Source organism: Erithacus rubecula, assembly GCF_903797595.1.
Source record: "Erithacus rubecula genome assembly, chromosome: 2".
NCBI classification, from domain to species: domain Eukaryota; kingdom Metazoa; phylum Chordata; class Aves; order Passeriformes; family Muscicapidae; genus Erithacus; species Erithacus rubecula.
The window spans coordinates 77,301,998-77,325,525 of NC_136685.1; the positions used below are offsets into that span (position 1 = coordinate 77,301,998).

At 45.0% G+C, this 23,528-nt stretch overlaps 1 protein-coding gene across 6 annotated transcripts in view; it reads left to right on the forward strand.

The window, feature by feature from the left end:
• The first annotated feature begins 17,751 nt into the window (after positions 1-17,751).
• The window catches only part of LOC306812618 (protein ELYS-like), a 38,539-nt gene continuing 32,762 nt past the window's right edge, over positions 17,752-23,528 (forward strand). The window contains exons 1-3 of one of the 6 annotated variants that reach the window (XM_079327362.1): positions 17,768-17,891; positions 22,603-22,699; positions 22,801-22,927. In XM_079327362.1, the coding sequence (XP_079183488.1) occupies positions 22,807-22,927 (121 nt within the window). In that variant the 5' untranslated portion in view covers positions 17,768-17,891; positions 22,603-22,699; positions 22,801-22,806. Of the gene's footprint in view, positions 17,974-18,018; positions 18,200-22,602; positions 22,700-22,800; positions 22,928-23,528 lie in introns of those variants that run through there. The other 5 variants (XM_079327364.1, XM_079327363.1, XM_079327361.1 and 2 more) reach the window with 5 other exon arrangements.

The window sequence follows — 23,528 nt, forward strand, 5'->3', positions numbered from 1 at the left end:
ACAACCAAACCCAGAATTAAATGCTGTTCACTGGGAGGCAAAGTGGAGAACAATGGCACTTGCCAGCCCTCATTCCCATCTCAGTGTGCCACACACACTTCAGCCTTTGCCTGGCTTTAGTCCATGCTTCAGATAAGAGGTCACTCAAGACAATAGAAATCGGTTCCAGGCAATGTAGGGCACTCATAGTTGTTGTTTTAATGTACATGTTTTATGTAATTTATTTTACACAAAAGGCAAAGCACCCCCAATTTTGGCCCCTGAGTGACTGTCTTTAGCTCAAGCACCCATCTGAGAGCTGCACTCCTGCTCCCATTACCCTCCTGGAATAGAGCCTCTTATGTTTGGATAGAAGCTCTGAATATGCCTGCAGAAATACCAAACCATGGTGCATCTTGGTATCACAACTGCTGAGGAACTGCCTAGGCAGGCAGAATGCTCCAATGGCTCAGGCTCAAGAGTTCAGTTTTGTACTGTTGACTGATGAATTCCATCCAGTGTAACCCATCACTTCTGGGGTCTTTACCTTTCCCCTTCCCCTTTTCCTTTCCCTTTCCTTTTCCCCTTTCCCCTTTCCCCTTGTCTGCTTGTATTTGATTTGCTTGTCCAATTAACAAAATCCTTTATAATGCAAATCACCACAGGATCTCATTTAAATTCAAACACAGCTCTGGAAGCTTCATGTCTTCTCATCTGCACCTCTGGGTCCTCCTGAAGCAGTCTAATTTCTCAGAGCAGGCATAACTAGAGATGTCTCCTGTGTGACTGGAGCACTGCTGTCCCTGTGTGAGTAACGTGATCTAGGAAACACAAACATCCAACACCAATTCAGAGCCAGGGCTGCCAGCTCCTCACCAGCAGTACCATGCTCTGTGAGTAAAGCCATTCACAGCCACTGAGCTGCTTGGGAACATGCCATTATTTGCCTCAAAAAGAGGTAGCAATTTTGATCTTGGCAGAACCAAAGCAGGGGGGCAGATACCAAGAAGTGCCCAAGAGCAGCACCTGGAAATGTAATGGATCTGGTTCTGGTCTATGTTATCACAAGTTACTGCTGCCTTTCCAACAAACCAACCTTCAGTGCTCTGAGTCTGAAAGGTAAAAGAAAAGGACACAGTTTCTGGAAATTCACTATCACAGAATCACAGAATGGTTTGGTTTGGAAGGGACCTTAAAGGTCATACAGTTCTAAACCCCTGGCCATGGGCAGGGACACCTTCCACTAGATCAGGTTGCTCCTGGTCTAATTTAATATGCAAAGTTAGTTCCTTTGCATACTAAGAGAGGAGACTGATCTTAACTGATTCAGTGTTTGGAATAATCCCACCAGCATGCTTTTCCTGTCAGGGTCGAGGTCTTCCCCCTCCAGCAGTCAGTGGAGACATGAGCTCCTCCAGGCAGTAATTTACAACACCCAGGCTGGAAGGCTACAACCCCAAATAGCAAATACGGGTGCTAGAAGTACATCCCAGTAAGCCCACATCCATTCATTTAATGGCATGAGCATTGCATGTGATCAGGTGGGAAACACCTGTGTCTGGGTCCTCTGACCAGCAGTGCCATTCCAGAGCTGGAGTTATCCTATTTGAACACCTCTCATATCTGCTCCAGCATCACAGGATGTGACAGCATGCATTCCATTTTACTTGCCTACTTTTCTCAAGTTTGCCATGTAAGATCACACATAATGTCTTGACCACACTTTCCTACTAAAGACACTTTGTCTTTCTCATCCTCAATCCTGCCTAATAGGGGGCTGCCACATCTGGTGATGTTACCCCAGAGCAAAGCTCGTCTCACCCAGCACAGCAGGTACATATATACAGCCCTGAGTGAATCTGTTTTCTGTCATGGAAACTCCTCAAACAACTCCCACCTCTCCTCTCACCTGTGGCAAGAGAGCAGCTCACAGATATGGAAATCACTCTCTGCCAAAATAGGATCTCTGCCATTTGACCAGAAAATCTGTGTTTCAGATCTCTGAAGGAGCAGAAACCCTGTCCTTTTACCAATTAGAAACTTGGAAGGTATTCAAGTAGAGGAAACCAAGAAAATTATGTTCACGGTGGATGTTCTAGAGATGAGGGAAACTGGCTCTGGCAGGCCTACAGGCAATTTTAAAATACCAGCAAACAGCACTCTTGGGATCAAAAGCTGGAATTAAAGTACATTTACATCAATGGAGTCTGCTGATCTAAATCCTCTCTTTCCTCTGCTGGTAATTTATAACTGGTAGTAAATAGGAAAATGTGTATTTCAGCACTGAATGTATTAATCTTGCCTTCTGCACAGTGGGGTTACCCTTGCACATCCCGGCAGGCTTTTACACTGAGAAATATTTCTAGGTATGGTAACTGAGCTATGCCAGGCAGTCCTCTAAGATGTGATATAACTTTGGCTTCACAGCCAGCAAGCCAGAGCATTAGCCCAAAGGATTACAAGCATATCTACAGATACAATCATAAACAGAAAATTGGAGACTCACAAAACTGAGCTGGACACCCTAGAGCTGCACTGATAACATGGGGCTGAACTTGGGTTGGCTACTGGCACTTTGCAGCATGTCAAACAGTGAAAATCTCCCTGACTTCAGCAAGGATCTGGTTCACATGTGTTTTCTCTGTTCAGATGTACTAATGGCCTGTAGCCAGTGATTTTCAGCTCTGTTTCTACCCAGCATGTGTTAACTCTGGCAACTCAGGCAAGCTCTTTTTTTTCATAAAACAGCATTGCAGTTTCCCCTCATTTCTGCCAAGATGCTTCTTCACAAGCATTTCAGAATTTCTTCTCTCCCTGGGTTTTGGACTCTTAAACATTTCCTACAAGGAGGAGTAGGATAGGCTGAGTTTGTATACCTCTGCCTTCCCCTTCTTTTCTGGCTTAGCTACTAGCTCAGGTAGAGACTGCCATTCCTGCAGCCCAGCTGAGAGCATCTGTCCTCCTGGCAGGATAGAGGCCAACACAAACAGCTCTGCCTCAGCTTGCCACTATGGCAAAACCTTGCACCATTTGATTAACTTATTGTCTGCTCTGGGCTTTTTTTGTTGTTGTTGTGCCACAAAGAATCTCCTTGAAGAGTTTCCTCTCCTTCAGTCCCCTCCAAGGTTTCTGAAGTCTTCTGAATTGTGTGGCATGCTGCTTGGGTCTGTGTCAGCAAGTTCAGTGTCACCATTCAGACTCCACCTGAACTGGCAGTCCCTGAGCCATGTCTTGGTTCTGTGGGGTTTATGCCCTTCTATCTCTTACTTTTCCTCTAGTCCATCTCTTCTCTTTTTAAAATAGATCTGAGCATTTGAGGCTCTGGGCTCTATCTGATGCTGCAGTTGGGATTTTGCCACCCTGGGAGATGCAAGCCTGTACCCTGCATAGTTTCACTATGCACCTACCGAGCATGAAGCCTAAACTCTCAGGTGGCAAAGAGAAGCCAGTAGAGGAAACAAAATGGAGTTCCCTGCTCTAAAAGCAAATGAAGCTGGAAGACACTTGAAGAGGGCTGAATTTCTACCCTTCAGCAGGCCAGGAGGAGGTGATCTCAGAGGCAATTCCTTGTATGCCCTGGCAGGGACAAAAGGGTCAGGTGTGGGACTAGGGCAGGCAGTCCATGGCAGGACTGGCTTGCTAAGGAGGTCAGCCAAGGTCAGATGAGGAGCTCTATGAAAGGTTCAATTACAGTAAGAAATGGGAAAGCTGTTGGCTGGGAAGGTCAGTGGGAACTTTGAGGATGAAGTTCAGTATGGCATAAAGGCATCAGTGGGGCCAATGACCACTGACCAGACAAGCCATTCCCAGTCTTAGCACTTCAAGCTAAGGATGAAGGAGCATCTCTACCACCAGCTCTGATGAGTATCAGTGGACTGGTCTGCATGTTCAGGGTGCCATCCCTGCCCCAAGCATGGTGCTATGTTCTCTGAAGAGGGGTCATGCTAGTGGTTGATGCTGAGCTGTGAGGCCCCTGGGACTCTTTGCTGACCAGGACTCTTTTTAGACCCAATCTGTCTCTGACTTATCCAGACCAGAAAGGCTACTAATAAGTTTACTAATTGGGCTTCCTTTATTAGAAAGGTGCTTCCTAAGCCTGCTTCAAATGTACCCATTTGTGCAACGTTGTCTGGATGATGTCTAGATGTTCTTGTAATCCAGACATCACCTGGTTATATCCAAACAATTGTTTCCATTAATTTGAAAACAATATTCAGTGAAACTGACCCACAACTTCTGGTTGACCCCTTGCTTTGCAGGGCAGTGGTGTCACAGCACCATCTCCTCAGTTTTTCTTGCTGTGAGCACATCTCATTTGAGGTCTACTGACACTGTGGTGCTTTTGCTGCTCAGAGAACATGATGAGCTCTTGCCAGCCCCAGCCACCCCTGCTCCCTGGTTGAAGCAGTGACTGGGAACTAGTGAACTGGAATTTGAGCAAATGAAAGGAATGGGCTTAAAGGAATGCCAGATGTCCTGAGCAATTAGTGTGTTACAGAGAGGAAAAGATCTTAAGCACAGCAGTGGGTCTGCCTGGGCATCCCCCAGGAGGTCAGGGAGTGCGTGATGGTTTCTGACAAGAACACTATGCCTCCTTCACTGAACACAAATTTGTTTGGGGTTTTCTATTGTGCTTTAACTGTGAGAGGAGGAACAGCCAAGGAGGGATGACTCACAGCCGTGCTGGAGGCAAGGCAATGACTCAGAGGTGGAGCTGGCTTGCAGTCCAGCTGCAGCTTTACATCACAGGGCAGTGCTGGGGATGGAGAGGCTCCCAGCACACTCTCCTTACTAGCAACCCTGTCAAAAGATGCACTGAATTCTTCTTGACATCTTTTAGCACATTGTCTGCCAAAATTTGCCCCATACGTTCACCTGCTTCCATCTGACTCAATGTTCTCTGAACCCAAGTGACCAAGCTTAGTCCCAGGATTGCAGGTGAGGCCTCAACCTCTGCCTGTACATAATAGCAAAAAAGCCCACTGCAAATGCCTGGCCTGATGCATTTGACAGCTGTATTTACCACCTGGGTTTACATCTGTATCACACTGGGGACTCATCACAGTCCTGGGACTAATTAATGCACAGTGCCCAGCCATGACACCTCCTCAAAGGATGTCTGTGACTTGGAAGGACCTCCTGGGGAAGCCTCATCCAGCCTGGAGACCTGCTCAGCTGAGCAGGTGAGCCTTGCAAGAAGCAGCTTGCTAGCACTGGAAGCAGGCTGTGCTGTAGGAAGCTGCTGTGGGAGGCAGGTGCACGTTCACTCTCAGGAGGTGGATGCTGTGCACTCCCCACCCTGCTGTCTCAGAAAGTCCTTCAGTGTGGAAACACTGCCCAGCTGCTGTTGGGGGAAATGGCAGAAAGGGCTAAGAAGGACATGCAAAGGAGCCCAAAGAGTAATGCTGACTCCTTCCCCAGGGAAAAAAAATGTACACACCCAAGATGGGACAAGGATTTATTCCCCCACTTCCTAGAGTTGACAAAGGTAACAGGAGCAATGATCCATTATCTCATGTGGAAATGGTGAAAACAAAGGTGTTTTGGCCCTGCTGGTCTTCAAGGAGCAAGGAGTGAAGAAGAAAGGTGGCTGGAGGAGCAGCTCACCCATAGCACTGCCTGAGCTGGGCACTGCATGTCACCTGCTCCTGATGCCAGGCTCAAACCCCTTTGGTTTATTGGCTTTTATTTCTCTTCACTGGAAAGATTTCTCAGTCACAGCAAAGTGTGTTTTGGTGATGTTTTTGTCCCTTGGTCTGAGGACATGTTGATAATCTCACTTCCTACCAACTGTAACACTGCAATTGCTTAATGCAGAATGCTGTCACATTACCAGCTTCTCAGACAGAGCATTTCAAGTTTTTAACCTCTCATTCAAATGATTTCATGGAAGTGCCATGATAATTTTACTGTTATAGCCATAAACATCAGATGCTGTGCAAGTTTCTGTCCAAACAGCCCAAAACCCCATTTATTTCAATAAAATTACAATCAGTAATTTGAATCTTTTCATTTAAGGATGTGTTTCCACATGAAAGAAATTAACTATTCTCAGATAAAATCAATTATTGCCAGCAAATGACTATTATTTTGACTTGCACTAACAGTTGCTAATAATGCAAGATAGGGAGGGAGAGGAACATGTGTCTGTACCAGCTGTTATCTCACTCTTATCCAAAAAGCATGAACAAATTGCTGGCAGTAATCACAAAAAGATTTTCTTTCTTCCTCTTCAAGCACAAGTGTAACAGCTGTTGCCTCTAGCAAGTGTAATGTTTGCCTTGTTGATGCTCATCCCATACAGAGTTTTATAACAGACCAAAGACAAAAACAACTCCCCAAAATGGTAACAGTTGTGCAATGAATCAAACTTGTTTCCTATGGTTGGCACTCAAATAAGAAAAAAAGCCAAAACCAAAGTGGCCACATGAAGATGGGATGTCCCTACACCCAGACCTGTCCTGTATGAAGAAAGACAGTAACAGCAGAAATTATCACTCTGGTCTCCTGGCAGGGCACTGCCTGATTTTACCACAAATCCTTTTCTGCTGCTGTATCAACAACTGCACTCCATTCTCACCAGTACACTGTATTCTGGTACTGTCCAAAAAAAGTTTCAGGCTGAGGTGAAATAACTTAGGTCAACTCACTACCAAATAGTCTTAAAAGAGATGCACTAGTATTGGGAACTTGGAATCCCCTCTTTAAAATCCAGCAGGTTAACCTCAAGAGAATGTACACAACTCTAAGTGCATGCTCAGGGATCCAGTGTATCAATCTCCAGAGTAATGTTTCTGTAGTTACAGCAATACTTTTTTTTCTGGCACACCTCATGGGCAACATGGTCAAAAGCAGATTCTAGATCAAATGCTCCTTCACTGTCACATGCTTTTGATTAATAAATCAAAAAGCAAAGAACAGCTAAAATCTATAACATATGCAAAGACCTAAAATAATTTGTGATATTTTGGGACAAACCTCATCCATTCAGAAGGGCAGTGGGCTGGAGAGGAGGATCCTCACTGCCACGATTTAATTTCAGCTGAAGTGAGAGTTACTCAGCTAGCATGCAAACTGTAGCAGCATAATTTGTCATGCAACCAGAAGTCATGATTTGGATGTGGAAATGACTAGGTAAAATCCAGTGATTTGTTCTTATGCAGAAAGAGATTAGAATATTGAATCTGCTCCTTAAAGCTTGAAAAGTCTGTGCATTTTTATTCCCAAAGCCAGAGCCAAGTCATAGCAATTATTTTGGGGTAAAAATATCTGATGTGACCAAGGGCACATGTCGACTAGAAGTCAATGGTGCCATTTTGCCCTTCAGTAGGTCCTTGTCTGTTGTTAGCCTTACAAAATTCAAGGAAGGTGATGTTCATCATCCAGCACGAGTAGTGCTGCTGGAGCTGTTCCTTGGCTGAAGTGCTGGTGAGCCAGGGGCCAGCAGCTCCTTCAAAGTATATTTAATTTTGCAGTGTAAGTTTTTGAGCATGTTTCTTAAGAGGTGGTAGCCAGTGATATGAATAAATACACAGGTCCACCTGCTTGCCAGTTTGAAGCAGGTCTACTCAGATGCCAGGAACTGGGATAGCTGGTTAACATTTCTGTCTCAGCTTTTGATCTGTTGCATGAATTTTGGCAAGGCATTTCTCACTGTAGCTGCTTCCCTTGCAGTTTGCTAAGGTGCAAGCACTTTGTGTGACAGGATAAATGTAGTCTTGTCTTTATATGAAGCCTAATGAGATGGGACTCTGATCTCAGCCAGTGCCCCTAGACCAAAGTTGTTGAATTTAGGTTTTTTTGGTTAGGTACATCTGAAAACAAAACAAAACAAAACAAAACCAGCCAACCAACCAAACAAACAAACAAGACTCAGGAGCCTGTTTGCAAGCAGCAGCAGATCCAGGGGCCACAGTGAGACTGCAAGGAAATGTGAACTCTCCTCTTATAGGATGGGTCCCAAAGCAAAACCAGGCAAAAGTTGCTCTCAGTGAGATGCCCAACCCAAGTCCTGTCACTTCCTGGCACTGTAATATCAATGATATTAAGTGAATTCAGCTTGCTCACAACCAGATTTGGATCACACAGCTGGTGAGGTGTCCGACAAGGCCACATGCACTGGCTTTCTTCCTCTGGAGACCACTGGCAGCTTTTAAATACCCAAACCTTTTCCAAGTCATATAAAATTCTGCATGGGAAGAAGCTAGACACCATGCAGCTTCCTGGCACTAGTGGTTGCACCCAGGAGGAGGAGTTGGCTCTGTGGAAGGAACTGGTGCCAGGGAAGAGGCACCTTGCCCTATGTCCTTATTCAGATGTTGAAATAATTTCTATATTCATCCATTGTTTGAGGATCAGCATCAAGAAAATATATTGTATCTTTGTCAGCACTTTTTCAGAGAACTCTGTGTTTTTCCTATGGGCTGATGTTGGATGCCATACAACCTGCAGCGGAAATGTTTGCTAGCAGAAGGGAGAAAATAGTAAATATACCTCCCTTATTAAAAGGAAATGTTTTCCTAAAATCATCAAGCAACACAGGTTGGCAAACATACTCATCTTAAATGCTCATTGTAGGGCATCACCGTCCATTTATTTCCTGAAAGCTGCACTGTCTTGTGTAATTAAAATGGTACAAGCTGCTGGTGTAGTTTCTAGTGGAAGTGGGGAAACAATCCAGCTGATCCTTGCCTAGGGTGATGTGTTTCAACAGTTGGTGCTACACAGAAGCTGTGTGTCTCTGGAAGGAAAAAGATCTCTGCCCAGAAAGCCCCTTGGAGCCCCAAGCAAAGAAGCCAAGTCTCAGAGAGGTCAGGCAGTACCAATTCTGGGAGCTGTCCCAGCTGTGCCGGGAACATGAGCCCAACACAAACAATACAAACCAACCGAGGCATTGCAGGCAGGGGCTGTTAGGCAGGAGGGAAAACCATGGGGACTACCTTCCACAGGCTCTCTCAAAGCCTGGCTGGGCATTGCCCTATGCCTGAGGCTGCCAGGGAGAACCTCAAGCTGGTGCCACTCAGTTAATTTCCATTATACCACATCCAGAAAAATATTTTTTAGCTTTCAAGTCGTGGAGTAGAGAAAGCTAAAAGGACTATTTATTCACAGCAATTCTTTGTTCTAGCAGTTAATGAGCAGATTCAGCAGACTGAATGATGTCTCCTCTAAATTGCTCAAACCAGAGGTCACAGTGGCTCTTTCAAGGGCACGGGCTTTATGGCAGCTGTCTCTGTTTGCAGAGGATGGATCACCTTAATTTGTCAGTACTGGTGGGTCACAAACCCAACAAGGCTCTGAACACTTTCTGCAAGGCACCAAGCATGCACTGACAAATGAGATGTCTTAGCACTTCTCAGGAGGTGATCAGCATCTGGCAAAATAAAAGGCTGCAGGGCTGAACTATCCAGACAGCCTACACAAAAATAAATTACACATTGAAGTTGCTGTGCTGGCAAATGCATTAGTCACCCACACTCAGCAGTGCTTCTTGTACAGCTGGGCACATTGACATTAAACCTTACCTGCACTGGGAAATGACTCTTTCTCTCAAATATTTTCAAGAGCCAGCCTGTTGGAGATGGTTTGAGGAAACACAGATATCCTGAGCTCTCCTGCACAGGACCGTGAGCAAGTTCTATAATTTGCTTTCTTTGCTTATAAAGGAACTGCTGGGTACTGTGTGCTTTGCAAAAATCTGTCCTTTTCAACATGTACAACCACATTCCTTATGAAAAGAAGCCAGTCTGAATTTTTTTTTTCCAGGTTACATTTTCCAGCATTTGGGGTTTTGCTACATAAGTTTGGATTTGATTGCCTCCAAGTTGTCTAGTTAACAGGATTTGATTGCCCCCAAGTTTTCTAGTTAACACCTATTAGTACTTTGCCCTGGGGTCACACATGTAGAGATTAATCACCAAGGAAAATGTCAAATACCAATAATGTCATAGTGATCCCCAGCTCAGCTTGTGCTGAATTAGAGCATTCCAAATTTGAACATTATATAAACCACCTTACACATGCAGTATTTGCACAGTGATAATGAACTGCAGTCAGCAGAGTGGTTTTGGTGCAAGTGGAACTGGAGTGTTTTTATTTTAGACCTCAGAAAGCATCTGGAGGTCAATTTGCAGCACCTCAGCATAGCAACCCAATTCTTCAGTTCAGTTCACTGTTCCTATTGCACTACATCAATTGAGTTCAAAATACCCCTGCACCAGAAATCACAGAGAAACTATATTTCCAAGTTAGATGTTAGGACCTTATCCTTTAAGGTCCTAAATTTGGTTATTTTCCAAATATGCAAGCTCATTATTCCTTTATTTCAATATGAAGGGTAATGGGGATTTGTCAGAGCTGGAAGAGAGGCCAGAAAAGCAATGAATAAATTATCTTTTTTATTTTGTGGGAAAAGCTTGATTTTGGATTACTGATCATTGGGATTTATCATCAAAACCGTAGGCATAAAAACCATTGTGCTCAAATAGCACAATTAATTTAGCCAGATTGCACATGTGCTATGCAGGGAATTCCACTCCTTTCCTGTGTAAAGGGTTGTTTGTTTATGCCATTGAGCTCCATGAAACTCCATGTTTCTCAGGACATGCAATGCAGCCCAGGTGCTCCAGAACATGAAGGTCCTTCTCTGTTGGCTGGTGGGTACTCTCATTGTGTGACCTTCATGCTGCATGAGGAGGAATATCAGCTATCAAAAAGGCTGGGCAAGTGAAACACTGATGGTGAACTTGAGAATTTCTTGCGTGCTCAGCTAACAAAACAACTGAGAGGAAAGAAACTTCCTGCTCTGAATTGCCTGGTGTAAGACATGTCCCCATCAGTTGTGCTTACCCTTGGTTTGCTTTGATATGTTGGTTATTTTAGACACATTGAAGCAACCATCTACCTTCACCTGCACAAACCTAAAAATAAACATAAAAGGAGGGATAAGCAAATACAGACCATGGACTTCCCTATAAAGAACTGCAGTTTAGAGACTCCTGTATCTGGGGAGTTATTTTGCCTTTCATTGCATGATCAGCATGGATAATTGGAAGGTTTTAGAGCAGTCTAACAAGCACAACTCATGGGAGAAGCTCGCTTTAAGGAGATTTAATGGGCTATGCACTAAACAAGGTGTGCAACCACAGCCCCCTCCCAACTCCTGGTGCACACTGATCCCTGCCAGCCACAGGCAGCTACCTAAAAGTGAAGCAACCTTTCCTTGCCACTTGTCTAGGCTCCCTCTCATGTTAGAGGGAGAACCATGCACTCCAGAGGGTCTGACCTATCCAGGTGTCTTTCCTACAAAGGGACAAGCAAGGTCTGCTGAAATGAGTACTCTTTCTTCCAGACAAAAAAAAAAAAAAAAAAAAAAAGAGAAGAGGGAGCCAAGATGGCTTCTTTAATTTATTGGCAATGGTGCTGTAGCTGGGGCAGGGTATGACACAGGGCACTGCAGGGCTGTAAGCAAGGGAAATCTGATTTAGAGACCAGTTTTGAAGAAAAACAGTCCATGGGCGCACTTAAAGTCGATACCCATCTTTCTTACAGCCAAAGTCAGATGAGATAAATCCTACAGTAACAACCAGCTTGTTTCTAGAAGAAATAATCTCCCTTGAAGATACATCTACATTCCTTCTCAGCCTTGCTATTGACAGAACCATATTAATTTTGGGTTAACATTAAGGTTATTGCATTCTGAAGAAATACATTGACTTTAAGGGGTGAAAAAAGGTTTATGTGGGCAATGTAAAGTATTTGAAATCCCTCATTTCCTCACTTTTGACTGCTTTGTGCAGATTTTAGAAAACGATGTGATGCCTATAAATTATGAAATTAAAAGCCTGAACAGTGTTAGTCAAGCTACTAATATTACTCAGAGGTTCCTACCTGCCTAGCCAGACCTTGCAATGTTTGTGTTCTGTCTGCTGCTCATTTAGGAACACACGTATGCAAACTAAGTGTTTGAGAAAGGACAGGTCTTCCCAGTGTCCCAGCTCACACCAAACCCACTAGCCACAGAACCTCCCCAAATGCTACACACAGCAGAAGAGGACCAGAACAAGAAAACTCTTTCCTGTCCCAATTGATTTAAGAGAAGAAAAGCCATGTTTTCAGTCTGCAAGCAGATGATGTCTAGGCTTCAGATTACCACAATGGAAAGAAACCCAACAACAACAACAAAACATGAGAAAAAACAATTCCCAAACTTAGTAATGTGTAATGGTGTAATGCAAAAAATGCAGCTGGGAATAGCTCTGACAACTGAGCTGTAACATTTCCTACAGGAGAAATGGAGATGTGATAATACTCAGTAGGCTGCTCAATGATGCAGTTTTCCAGGTCTCCTAAGGTCCCTCTTTTTCTCTTTAAACTGAAATGTAGACACTTCTCTCCTTCCCTTTTTTTGTGATTATATGACTCTTCTGCAACTGTAGTTTCAACTCAACCACCACTTAATTTTCTCTTTCTCTGGGAAATTCTGGAGTGCCTCTCTTCATATCAAATTATTTCTGCTTTAGTGGAGAATAGAAGAGATCCCGTTATAATATGTTTGGTTCATTAAGTTTCTAATTACTTTGATTTTGATATGGAAAAGCTCTAATTAATTCTTTTAATGTGTAATATTATTAAAACCCTATAATTGATTCAATACAGTTTTAAAGGAAAAAATAGTAAATACTTATTCCAAATGAAAGATATAGTAGAATTAAAGGATGAGAATTCTTAAATATTACTTAAGAGTAAGAGATGTATAGAAATAATTGCTAGTATCTCATAACCAGGCATTCTGAGTTCAGAAAATTTAATTAAGATCAGACTTTAAAACCTTACAAAAATCACAGCTAGAACAATTCCATCAGCTGAAACAATTCACAGTGAAACCCCTCAAAAAGCCCAAACACCTGTCTTTTGTGCCTGAGTCTTTTTAATATTTGGCTTTAAAGACACCACATAAATTTTCAAAACAGATTCCTTCTATGTAATTACTGAAAGACAGTATTTAATCCTTGTTTTTAAACTTGTACCCTTGTAATTTGGATAGGTAATAGCCACATTGCTGAGCATCCTGTCTTTATAAACAATCCTGTGCTTGAAAATAATCATTACACCACTGCAGCATCTTCTTCTTTGCTTCACCTTTACATCCCTGATACATGATGACAGCACGAACTTCATTTTAACACAGGGCTTTCTTCATCTCAGTATTTGCTCACTGAAAATGCTAGACCATGAGAACCAAGAAGTGCTTGTAGAGGGTGTTACTGTACTCTCTTCACTGTGATTTGAAAAAAAATATTATCAAGCATGCAACACCTTCCATTTTAACTCTTTGAGGCAGAATCACAAATACTCAGACACAACATGAAGGCAAAAGTGGATGCCAACAGGATACACCAAAGCAACTGCCACACCACAGTGCTGGGGCAGCACAAAGCAGCAGAGTGCTCGTGGGTCTCAGCCATAATTAGATATTGACTTATCGACCTGGAGGAGAGGTTGTGCTGCCCAGGATGCCACCAGGGAGCTTGAACTTCACCTCCAGCTCCCTGTAATTCAAAACCTGCTTTTGGGGTCTTCTCCCAGCTTTCCCAGAGCAGAAGGCAGCAAGGCTGGAGCCCTTCCTTGGACCCAGTGCTGTGTTTCAGGCTTCCCAATCCTCTGTGGAGGGGCTTGCCAGGGCCAGGTACCCCATGGGTACATCAGGACCCAGTGTCCAGGCACCCACAGGCATACAGCAGCCAAATTGTGCCTGAATCTGGGGAGCTCCACCTCAGAGCTGCTATGCTGCTGCAGCTGTGGCTCCACTGGTTCCCAACCCAGCCTTAACAATTAGGCTTGGCAATCATTAACTTAGCTGGGAAGAACATTAGCTTTCTAACACAGCTTGTCCATCAGGTTTTCAACAGTCTTAACTGCCCAAAACCTGATGACATCTGGTACACCAAGCAGCCCAATTTTTACAGCTCAGCTGAACATTTTCCATTTGCATACACTTTGCATACATTTTCAACTGCAGAATCTTCCCTCTTTGCTGCATTTTCCTTTCTGCTTCCTTCTCTATTTGCACAACACCTCACTGCTTTCTTCCTGTGCTTTGACTTTGCAATCCCTTCATGTCAAACCCACTTCCACTTATCTCTCTACCAGTCTTTGCTGGTGCCACAGGCACAGAGATCTCTTCTTTGGTTTTGCCATCCTGTTCCTTTTCTTGCTGTTGGTTCCATTTTCTCTCACCTCCTTAATTGTCTCATGCTCATTTTACCTTGTTAATTGCTCAATCTTCTCTGGCTCTTCATCATTTCAATAAATTCATCGATTAATATTCTTACTGTTTACAAACCACCAACTGCTCCATCATTCCCCTCCTCAGCTGGACAGGGGAGAGAAAACATAATGAAAGCTTGTGGGTCGAGATAAGGACAGGGAGAGATCACTCATCAGTCATCGTCATGGGCAAAACAGGCCCGATCCAGTGAAAAGGAGTTTAATTCCTTAAAAATTGTATCAGAGTGAGACAATGACAAATAAATGCTAAATATTAAAACACCTTGCCCCCACCCCTCCCATCCTCCTGGGCTCAGCTTCACTCCAGATTTTCTCTGCCTTCTCCCCTTTCTGCAGCACAGAGGGATGGGGAATGGGGGTTGCAGCCAGTTCATCACACATTGTCTGTGCTGCTCCTTTGTCCTAGGGGAAGGACACTTCACTTCTCCCCCACTCCAGTGTGGATTCCCTCCCAGAGGAGACAGTCCTCCTTCTCCAATGTGAATCCTTCCTATGGGCTGCAGTGCTTCATGAACTGCTCCAGTGTGGGTCCCTTTCCCAGGGGTGCAGTCCTTCAGGAACAGGCTGCTCCAGCATGGATTCCCTGCTGTGGGATCACAAGTCCTGCCAGCAAACCTGCTCCAGTGTGGGCTCTTCTCTCCATGGGATCCACAGGTCCTGCCAGGAGCCTGTTCCAGTGTGGGTTTCCCACAGGGTCACAGCCTGCTTTTGGGTATCCACCTGCTCTGGTGTGGATCACAGGCTGCAGGGGAATCTCTGCTCCAGTGACAGAAGCATTCCCTCCCCTTCCTTTTGCACTGGCCTTGGTGTCTGCAGAGCTGCTCCCCTCACATATTCTCACTCCTCTCTCTGGCTGGAGTTGCACCTTGCTTTATTTTCTTAAATCTGCCATCCTATAGGAGCTACCACCATCACTATGAACTTGGCCTTAGTAGGCAGCAGGTCTGTCTTGGAGCTTCCAGACTCAGTCAGATACAGGGGAAGCTTCTGGCAGGTTCTCACAGAACCCACCCTTGAGGCTCCTCTACTACCAAAAACTGGCCCCACAAACCCAGTACAAACATGCACCTCAATTCTCTTTGCTTTGTAAGCTCAGTGAAAGGCTGGACTCCTCCTCTTGAAACTCCTACTCCCTCATCTGGCCCCTGTCCCCACATTCAGTCAACACTTTTTGTGGAAGCCGCAGAATGACCTTCTCTAAAGCAGCTCCAGCTCTCCCCTACATCTCCCATCACCTGTCAGGCACTTTCCACAAGTCAGCTCTCCCTGAGAGGTTATTCTCTGTCATTCAAAGCTCTACCCTCTCCTTTCCCTTCCCTCACTCAACCACCATGTCTTTTGGAGACTCTTTTTTATCTCACTCTCCAGACTCTAGAATGGGTGGTATAAAATTGTGTTCTTGTCCTCTTTCTCTTCTATTCCTTACCTCCATGTAATCCCTACCACAAACATAAATTCACCTGCCAAGCTACTTAAAAATCCAGTGCTCTATTCAGATGAATCTCTAAAACAGAGATCAATCTAACCAAAAGCAAAAGAGTACAGTATAGATGTCTCTACCTACAATGCCATCTAGGCTCCCATTACAGCTAATCCTACAGGAGGTATCTAAAGCCAGCCAGGACAGGCACTCAGGAAAAAGCTGTTTCCTTTCCCATCTAAAAAGGGAGTCCAGCTGAGTGGATTGATGACTGTACCATAGACACTTAAAACTGGGCAAGATGAGTCATAGACCCATTTTCCCAAACACACCCTTGCCCAGCTCCCTGATGTCTGCTCAGATAAGCCTTGCTGTCAGTTGAAGCTCAAGCTTGGCTAAACCAGCCCACAACATCCCACGGCCCCTCTGCTGCTGTTTAGGCCAATGTTCCCCTATGCCTATGACAGAGAGCACAGCCTGGGCCCAGACTGCTCCTCATGTCCTTATTCAGATCACACCCAAACCTTGCCAGCATTGTTCTACAAATACTTCCTGACATGAATCCCTTCTGTCTCCATGCATGGAGCTAAGGCTCTCATTCATGCTGAATTGCCACTTTGAATTGTGCTTATTGCTAAAGCTCTTGTCCTTCTCTTAATAAATGCAGCTCTGTCCTGCACACAATCACTTGAAATGTCTTTGCAAAGGATATGCTGGTTCTCGGTGCTGCCATACCTATCTTTGCATTTCTCCCTTAGCTCCCTACTCTCTGTCACATCAGATAAGAGCTGCTTGTCCTCACTTTCAAGCCCTTCCATAGTCCACCCCAGATGTGTCTCTCTCATGCACAGCCTCCCATGTGTGACAGAGTCAGCTCTGCCATCACCCATCAGCTGGTGACCAGGGCCAGGCTTCCTTCTTTGCAGACAAATTCTGTCCCACTGGCACCCTGTGACTTGCACAGCCTCCCCCTAAGGTCAGGGGCTGGGCTGGCCTGTGAAATCTTCTTGCTTGGCATGGCTGGTTCCTTCTCCATGACCTGTGCTCCTGTTTGATGCAAATTAATAGATCTAAAAGGGCAACAGCAGCCACTAAGTCACAAAAAAGATTTGTGTAATAATACCAAGAATGATGACTCAATGTTAAGAGGCACAGCTGTATTTAGAGATAACGTATGCTGGGAGAAATTTAATGTTTTTGTCACCCCTTTGATGATGCTGCCACTTTTTAGAAGTGTTGAAAATTTCATAGAATCATAGAATTGTGTGGATTGGAAAGGACTTTAAAGACCATCTAGTTCCAGCCCCCTGCCATGGGCAGGGATGCCTTCCACTAAACTATTTGTTTATTAATACCTGAAAATGTTTTTTTAAGTCACAGAATGTTTTGAACACATTACAATATATACACTGAAAGGAATAGCATTAGACTTTCACTTTTGACTTCATAGTTACTTTTTCTCCTTTCAGTGTAACATTAATCTTATATTAATTTGTTGGGTTTTTACATATACATTCTTAAAAATAGAAGGAAATCTGCAGCTACATAGCCTACCCCTTTAAAACCTTTTAGATTGGTGACCTAGTGATTGGCCTTCCAGTACCTGAAGGAAACCTACAAGGAAGATGGACAGGGACTTTTTACAAGAGCATGTAGTGACAAGAGAAGGGGGAACGGATTCAAACTGGAAGAGTGTAGGTTTAGATTAGATAGTCTTTTACTGTGAGGGTGATGAGGCCCTGAAACAGGTTGCCCAAAGAAGCTGCGGATGTTCCATTTCTGGAAGTGTTCAAGGCCAAGATGAAAAGGGCTTTGAGCAACCTGGTCCAGTGGAAGGTGTCCCCGCCCGTGGCCGGGGGGTGTGGAACTCCATGATCTTTAAGGTCCCTTGCAACCCAGAGCATTCTGTGATTCAGTGAAATCCAGACAGACGGGAGGGGGGCCGGGCGCCGGTACTGCCGGCCCAGGAACTACAGCTCCCGGCGTGCCCCACGGGAGCCAGCGGCCGCCGGGGCGGGAGCGGAAGCGGAAGCGCCTGCCGCGAGGCATGCCGGGATCCGTAGTCCGAAGGCCGCCGTCGCCAGCGCCCGGGGCCGTGTCCCGCGCATTTGAAAATTCCCGCGGAGGCCCGCTGCGGATCTCGCGAGAACTCGGCCCGCCCCCCATCCCGTCCCGCCCCCCGCGCGGCGGGTGAGCGAGCGAGGTGGGTGCGCGGGCGCGCGGGGCCGGGCCGGGCCGGGCCGTGCCGTTGTCGCCGCTGCGGGAGGGAGATGCCACCGGCACCGGCACCGGCACGTACCGGGAGCGCGGGCTCGGCCGGGCTGGGGGCAGCGGCGCGGACGGGAGGAGGGGGCGGCAACGGCGACCCCCGCCCGCCCGTCTGCCTTCGTTCCTCCCTTTCTTCCTTCCCCCCAGTAGCAGCGGGTACCGGGCGCTCCCGAGCCGCGTAGGCCGGCACGGCCGCGGGCGCAGCGCGGGGGCCCGGGGCGGGCCCGGCCGCCCGTCCCTTATGTAAGTGACCCCCGGGCTGCGGCGCCGTGCCCGCCACACGTGCCCGGCCCCCGCTGGCGGGGGAGGCCCGGGCGGCGCGGCCTGGGAGCGCACATGGGCGGGAGGCTCCGCACCGGGAGGCTCCGGCAGCCGGGGGGGCGTGGGAGATGCGGCGCCTGCCGCCAGGAGCTTTCCCTCCTGCCCGGCCACCCGCGCACGCCCTCTGTTCTCGCCCCTTCCCTCGTGTTTTTGGAGGGTTTTTCTTCACTTTTTTCCTAATTCCGCCTCCCCCGCCGTGCTGCGGGGTTGTATTCCATGAGGAGGCGGGAAATGCGCTCTGCGCGTAGAGCGGCGATTGCGGGACGAGGCAGGGCTGCAGTGGGGAGGCCACAGCTTTAGAACAATCCCGTGCGATTTGTGGCGGTCTCTGCGTCTTTGCACGAAGCAAAACATCGCCAAGCAAAGTTGCTGCTGGCTTAAACAAAAGTGCTCGGTGTCTTCCTTAGTAAACTGTGAGTCTGAGTCTGGAGCTTCTGCCAAGGAATGGTTGGTGTCAGTCTCAGGTGTAATGGTTGTTCGTGGTCGAGTCTGGGGAAATTGGAGGATTGATGGTGTCGGGATGGCTGCACCCCGTTTGGGTGCAGGGTCAGCGTGGCCGTGCAGGTGCCTTTGCAGGGCCCGTGGGTCTGGCTGGTTGTGTCAGCCCTGGCTGGCAGCTGTCCCATGTATTCGGGCACAGGGCTCTGGATCCTGGGGAGGACAGCTCCTCATTCACGTGCTGCCTCAGCTCTCCTTTCTTCATCGATTTGCCCGAGATTGGCTTTTTCAAGCGTGATCAAGCTTCTATTAATTTTATGTCTTCTGCCTAGTATGATGTCAGATACAGTTTTGGAGAAACAGTAGTGACAGGTCTTTCCTGGTGTGATGCTGGTTTACTGGTGTGGTGAAGTGAATAGAATCCTTAAATTGGCAAGAGTCACCCTGTTGCATGGTATTTCAGTTGATCTTGTCATGTTGCTGGTTGTAGAAGCCTGTTGGAGAATTAAATGTTCCAAATCCATCTGGATACAGCCTTGGGCAGCCTGCTCTAGATTACAGCTTCAGCAGTGTGTTTGAAGAGGTGAATGCCAGTGATTCTAGCTGATCTTTCTCTTCGATGTGATTCTGGAATTTGTACTGGGAAGGGCCAGCAGTGGGCTGGCATACCAGTGTGGTATGCTGGAATTGTCTTCCAAAATGCAGTAGTAGAACAAAGGAACAAATGCAGAGATGAGAGATGGCTGCAAGGTCTCTCTTTTGATGTCAGTGAAGTCAGCATGTCCTGTGAAATCTTGTCTTCAGCTGTGTCTGACCATATTTTCAGCTTTTTCTTCAGTGAGCCCATAATGTTGTTGGCCTTTTAAGCTGGTTTTTATGTAATACCATCAGTCAAAACTGACATCTCGGAACTCTGACTTGGCTGTATGGAATTCTGCTTGAACGTACAATATCTCTCTTTCTCTGTTTCTTTTCCCTCCTTCCCTCTTCCCCCTCCCAAGATTTTTAATCAAAAAATTTATGTCATTTCTGTTTTTGGAAATAGTTCATGGTGTTAAAAAGTTGTAAGTTCTAGGGTGAAGAAGAATGGTCATTTTGGCAGCTTGCACGTACTGCATTGCTATAGGATACAGCTGGGAGGTTGAATTCTGGTTTATTCCTGAAATTGGAGTAAGCATGTGACATTTTACCTTAATCTGATTTCTAACAGTCAGAAATAAGTATGTGATTGTAGTTATTGCTTCAAAGAGAGCAGAAATGCAGTTGCTATTGGATATATCTCTTAAAGGAGAGGCTTCTTGCCTTTAATGTAGATCTAAGTATTTGCCCTCTGTTTTGACTTCCTAGAGTTCTTGGTTTAAGTTAGCAAAGTGATGCAATGAAAGCATCCTTATAGAGAGGTCACTATATGATTTCATAATTTTATTCATAATTTGTTATAAAGTTTATCAACCTTGCTCCATGCTTCATTTCTTATGAAAAATAATAATAGGTGTTTAAAATGGTTATTACCTTACTGGAGGAAACCTGAGCATTCTTGTTGTTCTAGTATTTTCATTTCCTACAAAAATGGTTCAGGTCTTGGAGTTCTACTTACTTGATGGTTCCAACTGGTGTTTGTGGACTGATAAGCACTTTTTTTAATATTGTGGGCAAGGGTACACTGTTAGCATATGAGCTTTCCATCAGGGAAGAATTCTTTTTGAGATGCTGGGGAGTTTGGGATGGTGAGCGGTTTGTTTTTTAAACTCAAATCTCACCAGTAGAGGATGTTTAAATTTGATTTCCAGTTTGGCCACACAAGGTTCTGTGCTCTTGGCACAGCAAGTGGGCAGTGTCCCAGGCAGGGTTGCTCAGGGTGACTCATGGAGAGCATGCAGCTGAGAAGTTTCCTTGCATGCTCTTACCTGCCCTACTGCAAAATATTTGTTTTCTCTTTTCTTAAAACTATTTTGCTATTATTGTGGTATATGGTATTATTAATCATATACTTACCACACAGACATCTCCATGCTTATTTACAAAAAAAAAATACAGATTTTAATTCAAATTTTGTTCTCTTTTCTAAAATTCTTTAATATATGTTGTCAGAGTCTGTGCTTGGTCAGGCTGGAGAAATGGGCTGACAGGAACCTTGTGTAGTTTAACAAGGGGAAGTGCCAAGTGCTGCACTGGGGAGGAGCCACCCCAGGCACCAATGTGTGCAGGGGCCTGCCCAGCTGGAAAGCAGCTTGACAGAAAAGTTGGCATGAACCATCACTGTTCCCCTGCAGCAAAGGAAGCTGATGGTATCTATCCTGCCTGGGCTGCATGAGGAAGAACCTTTGCTTGCAGGTGAAAGGAGGTGATCTTTCCTCTAGTACAGCAGCTGGAATGCTGTGTCAGGTCCAGGCTCACCAGTCTCTGAAGATGAGAGATGAAGGTACTGGAGAGAGTGCAGCAATGTGCCACCAAGATGACAGAGGAGACTGGAGCTGCCTTTTCTCTGAGAAGAGGCTGGGAGACTGGGGCTGTTCAGCCTGGAGAAGAGAAGGCTTAGGGATTCTCATCAATGCACACTAATATCTGAAGGGAGGGTGGAAAGCAGATGGAGCCAGGAACATTCCAGTGGTGCCCAGTGACAGGAACACAAGCACACACACTGGAACATTTTAAAGATGCTATTCATCAGCCAGATGTGTCTGAATCAGTATTTGGTGCTATGTGTTAGTCCTAAAATATATCCACTAAATTGCAATTAAACTAAGCAAGAATGCTGGTCAAATTGTGGGGACTTTTACTCTCTGGAACCCCTGGATGCAGTGCAGAAGTTGTCACTTGAAACTGGTGACAGGGACCAAAAGAGAAGCTCAGCAAAACCACTGCAAATACGTTGTCCCACTTGGAACCTGATCTGTGCTTGTAGTAAATGCTGGCAGAGTGGTCAGGCTGGCTGGCTGCAGTACTAGCTTTGCCATCAGCAACATTTTTGTCAAAATGTTGACTTGTGCTTGGTGCAAGACCCTGACTTGCCATTCTGTGCTTCATGTGCTTGCTGTTGTCCTGCTGGCAGCAGATACAGGAATACAACCCAGCACTAATGACCTAGTGTATAATATCTTGAGATATCATGAAGAAAGCACTACTGTTTGAACAAGACAATTTAATTTGTCTTGTCTGTCAGAGGCCTTTTCTATAAGACAACTTGCAAAACATAGATACTTAAAGTAATTTGTATTTCCATGCATATAGATTATCTCATATTTAGCCATGTGTTTAATCATGTAAATCAGTCCAGCTCTTCATTTTTTTTTCACCAAAAAAAAAAAAATCTGTCTTGACATACTGAAATGTGAACTCTTGTGGAGCACCTGTGTGAGCATGAAACTGTCTGAGAGTTAATAACTTTTTTCTCTAATACTGCAGAGATAAGATTAAAAAAGGCAATAGGAAGGAAGGGACTGGAATAAGAAATACAAGGATTTCAGTGGAGAAAAAAAACCTGTATTTTGAGGTGCTGTGTTACAGTCTCCTTTTAAGTGTATGGAAAAATACTTCTAATTGATGAGCTATGAAAGTCAGTATTGTTTGCAAGTATTAACAGCATGTTTTCTGGAAGAATTGGAGGATGAATTAGGTCAAGAACTTTGTATTCCTGAATGTCAAAAATAGTCATGCAAAAAATAAACGAGACATCTACTAGAAGACAATTGACAACAAATAGTAATGTGTTAAATCAAGGGAAATGGCAGAGAGTTGTACCTCCTGCTGAGAAGCTTTTTTAAAATACAATTTTTTTGAGATTACATTTTGCTAACCTGTATGAGTAAGCTTGAACTTGGTGTGTTTTTCTGTTCCCTGTTATTTACCTTGTCCCTCTGTGTCACTTTTTGTTGGTGATCTTATAGGCATCAGAAAAGCTCAAGATTCTCCTTTTGCTGTGCTGTGAGATGAAGAACTGTCCCAGATGCCATTTCTTTTAAGCAAAAAAGAGCTACAGATGATGTATGGGAGATTTGTCACCGCATACTGATGAAGCTTGGGTCAGTCTCAAAGATATTTATGGCTGACATGAGTCTTTTTGCCTTTTTTTTTTTTATTTACAGTGAAGAATGCGAGACCTAACGGCTCAGGTAACGAGCAGTCTGCTGCAGTTTCCAGAGGTGACTGTTGAGGCACTTGGGGAAGATGAGATCACCCTAGACTCTGTGTTGTGTGGGAAGTTTTCTGGAGGTGAGCATTTTCCTTTAAATTTGGATTTGGTATAAGGTTGTTACTGCCTGAAGCAGAGGGTTGTAGCATCAGATTGGTTCTGTTAAATAAATGCATCAGGTTCTGATAATGCTAACAGGATATTTTAACAATCAGAAATGGTAGCATTGCAAGTGCAACAGCCTACTCCAGTCCTGTGCTATTTAAATAATATAACAGACCATGCTTCCCTCAGTTTTAAATGAAATAGAAGGCAGTTTTCAAGGAAGCAATGGTTTTGTTTGACAATGTATTTCTTTTTACATGTAGGTCTTTTTTTTTTTTTACATAGAGCTCAAGTCCTATGCAGAAATAGTTGCAGAGACAAAATATGCTCCTTTTTCTTCACTAGTCTAAATAAATAATGGAAAGAGGACAGCTTTGTTAAGTGCTGCCCATGTATTTCTAAGGTTTTTAATAGGATGCAGATGAGGATCCAGTGAGAGTTGCTGACAGCAGCAAAGCAGATTAGGCAGTTGACTTTCTAGGGGATCTGAAGGTAGAGCTGGATGCCTGTCTGAGAGTCTGGGCTTCTGTTAAGACCAGGTAGAATCTTATCTACCTGACTTTACGTGCAGTAATG